General features: G+C 59.2%; 1 protein-coding gene across 1 annotated transcript in view; it reads left to right on the plus strand.

The window, feature by feature from the left end:
* Nucleotides 1-5759, plus strand: part of SEMA7A (semaphorin 7A (JohnMiltonHagen blood group)) — a 28237-nt gene extending 22478 nt beyond the window's left edge. Inside the window, exons 10-14 of the mRNA XM_064389286.1 lie at nt 40-238; nt 1264-1379; nt 1961-2112; nt 3204-3271; nt 4274-5759. Of these exons, the coding sequence (XP_064245356.1) occupies nt 40-238; nt 1264-1379; nt 1961-2112; nt 3204-3271; nt 4274-4620 (882 nt within the window). The 3' untranslated portion in view covers nt 4621-5759. The remainder of the gene's footprint in view (nt 1-39; nt 239-1263; nt 1380-1960; nt 2113-3203; nt 3272-4273) is intronic.
* The last annotated feature ends 2556 nt before the right edge of the window (nt 5760-8315 follow it).

The raw sequence follows: 8315 nt of genomic DNA on the forward strand, positions 1-8315 counted from the left end.
CTCCGGTCCCCTTTGTCCCCTCTGTCCCCTCTCCCGCAGTGCGTCCCCTCGGGGCAGCACACGCCCAGCGAGACGTTCAAGATCGCGGACAGCCACCCCGAGGTGGAGCAGCGGGTGGAGCCGCTGTCCCCGTCCAGGAGCCCCCTGTTCCACAACAAGCACCGCTACCAGAAAATCGGCGTGCACGAGGTGGCCGCGGCCGACGGGCAGCGCTACAACGTCCTCTACCTGGCCACAGGTGCGGGGACGGGGACAGGGGACGCTCCCCGCGGGCAGGGCTGCCTTCCCAGCCTGGCATATGCTCGTCAGGCAGCAGCGAGCTGCCAAATTTCGGGAACAGCTGATGGCTGCCAGGCTGGCTGTGTGGGCACAGCCGGGCAGCGTCCCAGGCACGGGGGAGGCGGGCACGCTTCGTGCTGGGGGGCAGAGATCCTTCCCCAGGGAGCAGCTCCGTCGGTTTTTGGTGCTTCCCGAGCTGTCCGGGTGCCTCCCACCCGTGGGATGTGTTCCCTGGCACTCGTGGAGGGACCTGCAGGGGTTTAAATTGCTGGTTTTGTGATGGGGAAAGTGCAGCCGGCGCTCGGTGGGTGGCTGGGGTTGGATTGGGGCCCACGAGTGGTGGGTTTGGGATTTTACAGTTAGAAATAGAGAGAAACAGGGAAACTGAGCAAGAGAGTTGGAAACAGAGAAATAGAGACAGTTAGAGAGAAACTGAGAAATACAGAAACAGAGAAACAGAGCGAGAGAGAGAGAAACAGAGAAACACAGTTAAAGAGAAAGAGAAACAGCAATAAATGGAGAAAAACAGAGAAATAGAGAAACAGAGATACAGGAACAGAGTAACAGGGAGAAACAGAAATATAGGAACAGAGAAACAGAGAGAGAAGCAAAGAAACAGAGAGAGAAACAGAGCAATAGAGTTGAAATAGAGAGAATCAGAGAGACAGAGCAATGGAGAGTTTGCAGCATCCTGGGTCTAAATGCAGCCAATGCCCTGCAGGGTGCCCCTGGGCAGCCTGATCCAACAGGAAGGGCTGTGGGGTGGACATGGAGTCACCTGGGGGTCCTGCAGGAGCTGGGCTTCCCCTCCCCCTGGCTGAGGGGAGAAGGGATCCCTTTGGGAAGGGGGAAGCACGAGGATTCCCAGCCCAGCTCCCTGGGGTGCTGCCCTGCCCTCGCTGGGTGCCAGGTGCAGGTGGCACCTCCTGGCAGCGTCACCCCTCTCAGGGTGCCTCACCAGGGCTGTGCCCGCTCTCTCCCCAGACAAGGGGTCCATCCACAAGGTGGTGGAGCTGCCAGACGGCGTGCAGAACATCGTGGAGATCCAGGTGTTCCCCAACAAGGATCCCATCCAGGCCATGATCCTGGACCACGCCAGGGTGGGTCCCTGCTCCAGGGGTGGGTCAGGCATGGATGGGTCAGTGCCAGCTCCGGGGTCTGGGAGTGAAATCATGGAATTATTTGGGTGGGAAGGGACCTTTAATGACCACCCTGTGATGACCCCATGACCTTCAATGATCACCCTATGACCTTTAATGATTCCAGTCCCACTTTCCACTGTCCCAGGCTGCTCCAAGCCCCAGAGCCCACCCTGGCCTTGGGCACTTCCAGGGATCCAGAGGCAGCCACAGCTGCTCTGGGAATTCCATCCTGGTCCCTCCCCACCCTCCCAAGGAACAATTCCCAATTCCCAATGTCCCTCTGGCAGTGGGAAGCCATTCCCTGTGTCCTGTCCCTCCAAATTCCCTCTCCAGCTCTCCTGGAGCCCCTCCAGGCCCTGGCAGGGCTCTGAGCTCTCCCTGAGCCTGCTCCTCTCCAGCTGAGCACCCCCAGCTCTCCAGCCTGGCTCCAGAGGGGCTCCACCCTTGGAGCGCCTCCATGGCCCCCTTCCAGCAGCTCCAGCCCCTTCCTGACCTCCCCTGGGACACGGAATGACAGCTCCTGTGCTCTCCCCCCGCAGGCCGTGCTCTACGTGGGCTCCAGCAGCCGCGTCCTGGAGCTGCCCATGGACATGTGCGGCGCCTACCGCAACAACTGCCACAGCTGCGTGCTGGCCAGGGACCCCTACTGCGGCTGGGCCAACGGCTCCTGCCTCTCGCTGGCCCTGCGCCGGTGCGTGGGGCCACTCCCACCCCAATCCCACCGGGAAAACACCCACACCCCCAGCATTGCCCTCCCGGGCTGAGTGCGCGAGTGGGTTTGGGGTGGGTGTGCTGTCCGCGAAGGTTTGGGGTGCTCTGGGTGGATCCGTCCCTCCCTTGAAGGGTTTTGGGCATGCAACCCCTCTCCCCAAGAGTTTGGGGTTGTCTCCATAGATCCCTCCCTCCCTTGGAGGGTTTTAGGCACTCCCAGAAGGTTTGGGGTGCTCTGGGTGGATCCGTCCCTCCTTTGAAGGGTTTTGGGCACCCAACTCTTCTCCCCGGAACTTTGGGGTTCTCTCCATAGATCCCTTCCTCCCTTGGATGGTTTTGGGCACCCAATCCCTCTCCCCAAAAGTTTGGGGTGCTCTGTGCAGATTCATCACTCCCTTGAAGGGTTTTTGGCACCCAACCTCTCTCCCCAAGACTTTGGGGTTCTCTGCATGGACCCATCCCTCCCTTTAAGGGTTTTAGGCACCCAGCCCCTCTCCCAGAAAGTGTGGGGTGCTCTGTGTGGATCCATCCCTCCCTTGAAGGGTTTTGGGCACCCAGCCCCTGTCTCTGAAAGTTTGGGGTTCTCTCCATAGATCCCTCCCTCCCTTGAAGGATGTTGGGCACCCAACCCCTCTCCCCAAGAGTTTGAAGTGCTCTGTGTGGATCCATCCCTCCTTTGAAGGGTTTTCAGCACCCAGTCCCTCTCCCCAAAAGTTTGGGGTGCTCTGCGCATATTCATCACTCCCATGAAGGGTTTTGGGCACCCAGCCCCTGTCCCTGAAAGTTTGGGATGCTCTGTATGGACCCATCTGTCCCTTGAAGGGTTTTCAGCACCCAACTCCTCTCCTTGAAAGTTTGGAGTGCTCTGCATGGATCCATCCCTCCCTTGAAGGGTTTTGGGCACCCAACCCCCGTCCTTGCTGCTGGGTCTCACGTGGGTCATCTCCAGCCTTCTGAAATTGGGATGGGAGGGGGAGATTCCCGCTCATCCCACTGCTATGGGGGATTCCCATCCCTGAATTGCCGCTTCCCAAAGTTCTCTTGGTGCTTATTCCCATTCCCATCCCCCAGGGATGTGCTCCAGAACCTGAACTTGGACTCATGGCGAGGAAGCTGCCAGAGGGGCGACGTCAAGGAAGGTACACGGAGGTGTTGTGGCTGGGGGAGGAATTGTTGGATTCTCCAGGCTTTGGATGGGTTGGGTGGGTTTGGATGAGTTTGGGTGGGTTTGGATGAGTTTGGGTTGGTTTGGATGGGTTTGGATGGTTTTGGATGAGTTTGGGTTGGTTTGGATGGGTTTGGATGGTTTTGGATGAGTTTGGCTGGGTTTGGACAGGTTTTAATGAGTTTGGCTGGGTTTGGATGAGTTTGGGAGGGTTTGAATGAGTTTGGATGGGCTTGGACAGGTTTGGATGAGTTTGGATGGATTTGATTGAGTTTGGATGGGTGTGGATGGGTTTGGATGGGTTTGGATGAGTTTGGCTGGGTTTGGACAGGTTTGGATGGGTTTGGGAGGGTTTGGATGAGTTTAGATGGGTTTGGACAGGTTTGGATGAGTTTGGACAGGTTTGGACAGGTTTGGATGAGTTTGGATGGATTTGATTGAGTTTGGATAGGTTTGGATGGTTTTGGATGAGTTTGGATGGTTTTGGCTGGGTTTGGACAGGTCTGGATGGATTTGGATGGGTTTGGATGGATTTGAATGAGTTTGGATGAGTTTGGATGAGTTTGGATGAGTTTGGATGGATTTGGATGAGTTTGGATGAGTTTGGCTGGGTTTGGACAGGTCTGGATGGATTTGGATGGGTTTGGATGGATTTGAATGAGTTTGGATGAGTTTGGATGGGTTTGGATGAGTTTGGATGAGTCTGGACAGGTCACTTGTCTTGGTTTGAAAGCCAGGTGTCTGCTGAGGAAGGCAGGAGTCTCCCCTGAAATGGAAAATGTAAACCCCCTCCCTCCAAATTATCAATACAATTTTGAAATTAAGGGGCTCTCAGGCAGAGACATGGGAGCAGGACTAACGGGGCAGAGCAGAAGTTTCGAGGAATTCTCCCTCAGAAGCCACCTCTGAGGCTTCCCCACCCCACCAAAACCCAAACTACCCCCGACTAACCCAACCTCCCACCGCGTCCCCGCAGACGACTTCAGGAACATCTCGGTGATGCCCCTGTCCCGCTACTACCTCAACTGCTCCATCGAGTCCCACTACGCCACCTACAACTGGTACCACGAGGACGTGCTCATCAAGAGCTGCAACACCTCGCACCCGCAGCACGACTGCTTCCACTTCATCCCCAGCGTGCGGCGCGAGCACTACGGCCACTACGTGTGCGTGTCCGAGGAGGATGGCTTCCGCCAGGCGCTGGTCAAGGAGCGCCTGCTGGACCGCCAGCGCTTCCTGTGGCAGCGCGGCCGCGCCCCGGCCCCGCTGGCCTCGTGGCTGCAGCTGCTGCTCGTGGTGGCCCTGGCCGAGCTCTTCCACTGAGGCCGAGCCGCCCGCCCTGCCCGCGGCCGCGGGGCTTTCCGCGGCTCCGTGCGCCCTCCGCGCCGCGAGGAGGGGGGACGCGGCCGGCCATGCATGCGCTGATGCTCGGGGCGAGGCCGCTCCTTGCATGTGATGAAGATGAGGAGGAGGAGGAGGAGGAGCCGGCCCTCGGCCTCCGGGCTGCGGGGTGCCCGCGGGGGCCGCTGCCTCCCGAGGTTTTGGGGGGTGATGTTGGGGTGGGCAGCGGCTGGGGCACCCCCGGCGAGGCCCCTCCTGCTGAGGGGGGCTCGGAGGCCCGAGGGGGGCTCGGTGCGCTGTTTTTTGGTGTGGGAGGGAGGTCGGGAATCGGCGCCGCCGAGTGGGAATTTGCATGGAAAAGCCTCGGAAGGTGGCTGGATTTGGGGTGTGGGGCGGGGAGGGGAGGTGGGAGCAGAGCCCGGAGCGGAGCGGGGGGCGCCGGGGGGATGCTGGAGACGCACAAATCCTCTGCGGGCAGCGGGGGCAGCGCAGGGGCCGGGCCCGCTCCCACCCTGGCCCCGGCGTCCTCAGGGAAAGCGGCCGCGGATCTCAGGCACCGGGGGGCCGCGCCTGTCCCCGCTCTGTCCCTGTCCCCCCGGGCCGGGCTCGGGCTCCGCTCCCCCCGCGCTTTCGGAGGTCTCGGAGCGAGACTAAACTGTGAAAATCGGGATTTTCTCCCTGCAAAGGGGGGTCCCGCTCCTTGTCCCAAGCTTGCCCAGCCCGGAGCGGCCCGGCCCCGGGCGGGGACAGCCAGGGGACATCCCTGCCGTGCTTCCAATGCCTGTCCCGGCTCGGGAGAGCCGCGGGGCCACGGGCAGCGGGCCAGAGCTTCCTACTGCACTACATCCCCGAGATGTTCCCGTGCCCAGCCCAGGACAGAGCTCACAGCCCTTCTCAAAGCACTTTAACTTTGTGGACTAACAGATATTTATTATATCGACTGCTCGTTTCTGTCTTGTAGGATTTTATAATATTACAGCAGGCGGGGGCGGATCACAGGAGATGGAAAATTTAAAAAACCCACCACAACAGCTACCAAAAAAAAAAAAAACAAACCAACCCCAACCCTTTCAGACCTGTAACCAAAGCGGATGGTTGGAATAAAGAGTGGAAGAAAAGCAGGAGAGTTCTCGCTGGGAGTGACGGGGCCGGGATCTCCCCCGGCCTTTTCCGTGTCCTGCTCTCTCCAGCCCCGGCTTTGCTGCTCCTGTTTCGGGCCAGCGGCAAATTCCCGCTGGAAATCCCAAAGGAGGGAGCGAGCAGCAGCCCTGGGCAGGGAGGGGCGGGAATAGCGGCGGGGGTCCTGCTGTGGAGCCTGCCTGGGATGCTCGGGATTTTTGGGAAAAGCGAGCTGGGAGGAAAAAGGGCTGGGATGGGGCTGGAGGCGGCGAGGAACGGGAATTGGGGATTTTGGAAGGTGCTAAAAAGGCAGGAGCGGAGGAAGCCTCCGGCAAATCCCCCGGCGCAGAGGCAGAGCCGGCTCGGGGCTCCTCCCGGTCCGTGTCCGCTCCTCCCGCTGCTCCTGCCGGGAATGTTTCGGGATGGGTGAAGGGGACTGCGGTGACGCAGCGCTGGGGACACGGCGGTGGCACTCACGGGGGCGAGGTTTGGCGGCCGAAAGCGAAACCTTTCCCTGCCTCCATCCCTCCCTGGCACAGAATTCCCGCTGGCGCCGGGGCCGTGCGGGAAGGGAGGAGGCAGGAGCGGGGAATGGCGATTCCCGAGCCGGGAATTTCGGCAGCCCCGTGGGGTGGGAACGCGAGGAGCCCGGAGCCCGGGGGGAATTTTTGGGTGCAGCTCACGGACTCCGAGCTGTTCCCATTCCCAGCTCCACCGGCGGGACCCCAAAGCTCCAAAATCCCTGGAAAGACGCTCGGGAGCAGCGCACGAAGAATTCCCACCCTGGAATGGGTGGGAGCGGGCGCAGGGAGCCAGAATTCCAGTTTGGCCGCCCCAAATCCCTTTCCTTGCCCAAAATCCCGGCTGAGAGCGGGGGCCGGAGTCCCCGGGTGACAGCGACACGGGCTCGCAGGACAAAGCAGCCAGGACAACCCGCGGAGGTTTTTGCCGGAATCCCCGAGGAAAGCGGCGCGGGCCGAGCCCTGCGGGTGTGTTTTTATCCCGGGACACGCTCCCTGAAACCCGGCCAGCCAAAACCCGGGATTTGTTGTGGCCTCGGGGCTGCCCGGGGGAGCCGCGATGTCCCCGCGCTGTCACCTCGCTGTCGCGGGGGTTATTCTGGGATCTGAGCTCCAGCACATGGGGTCAGATATTCCAGCAGCCTTTCCAGGCTTTTCCCGGCACGGGCGGAGCAGCGGCGAGCAAAACCCACCAGGAGCTTTTGGGGTTTTAACCCCAGGGCCATTTTGGGGCTATTCCACACGCTTCAAACAAAACCACCAGGAGTGTTTGGGGTTTTAAGCCCAGGATCATTTTTGGGGCTATTCTGTGGTATTTCCCAGGACGAGGGAAGAGATGGATCTGACCCCATGTTTTCAGAAGGCTGATTTATTATTTTATGATATTATATTATATTAAAAGAGTGCTATATAAAACCTATACTAAATTATATAGAGAAAAGAAAAGGATACATCAGAAGGTTTAACAAGAACGATAATGAAAACCCGTGACTCCTTCCAGAGTCCTGGCACAGCCCGACAGTGATTGGTCATTAAGTCAGCACAATTAACATGAAACCAATCAAGCGTGCACCTGTTGGTAAACGATGTCCAAACACATTCCACAGCAGCGAAACGCAGGAGAAGCAACTCGAGTAATTATTGTTGTCATTTTTCTCTGAGGCTTCTCGGCTTCCCGGGAGAGAAATCCTGAGGAGGGATTTTTCAGAAAATATCTCAGTGACGTTATTGCACACGCTTCAAACAAAACCCGCCAGGAATGGTTGGGGTTTTAATCCCAGGGTCATTTTTGGGGCTGTTCCAGCCCGGGGGCAGCTCCAGGAGGAGGATTTGTGTGTGGGACCATCCTGTGTCCTCATGGAGTCCAGGCAGGGACAGGGAGGGATCCAGGTGGGATCTGAGGGGATCAAGGTGGGATCTGAGAGGGTCCAGGTGGGATCTGAGAGATCCAGGTGGGATCTGAGAGGGTCCAGGTGGGATCTGAGAGGGCCCAGGTGGGATCCAAAAGGGATCGAGGTGGGATCTGAGGGGATCAAGGTGGGACAAGGGCTGGGCAGAGCAGGGAGAGCGGTCCGAGCGGGAACCGCGGCGCTTTCGGGGAAATGAGATGGCCCGGGAGAAACCGGGGGAAGTAAAACTCGGGATCATCCCACAGCGGCCCCTTCCTCCTCCTCCTCCTCCTCCTCCTCCTCCTCCTCCTCCTCCTCCTCCTCCTCCTCCTCCTCCTCCTCCTCCTCCCCCCGCGGGCTGGGACGCCCCAAACCCCAAAGGCCTCTCAGCTGTGAACCCCGGCAATAAAGGAGCGAGCAGAAATTCGTTTTAACGGAGAAAGGGAATAAAACCCGTCATTTTTAAAATTCCAGTTTCACCTCAGAGCCCACCCTGGACCCCCCCTCTGGATCTGGAGCATCCCCAAATCCCTGAGGGGTGCTGAGGAGGAGGGTGAGCCTTCCTCCCGTGCCAGGGAAAGCCCTCCAGGGCGCGTTTGCCACCCAAACGTTTCGTTTTCAACACGGTTGTGACAAAAATGAGTCCCGG

This window comes from Passer domesticus, chromosome 14, assembly GCF_036417665.1.
Source record: "Passer domesticus isolate bPasDom1 chromosome 14, bPasDom1.hap1, whole genome shotgun sequence".
Classification (NCBI taxonomy): Eukaryota; Metazoa; Chordata; class Aves; order Passeriformes; family Passeridae; genus Passer; species Passer domesticus.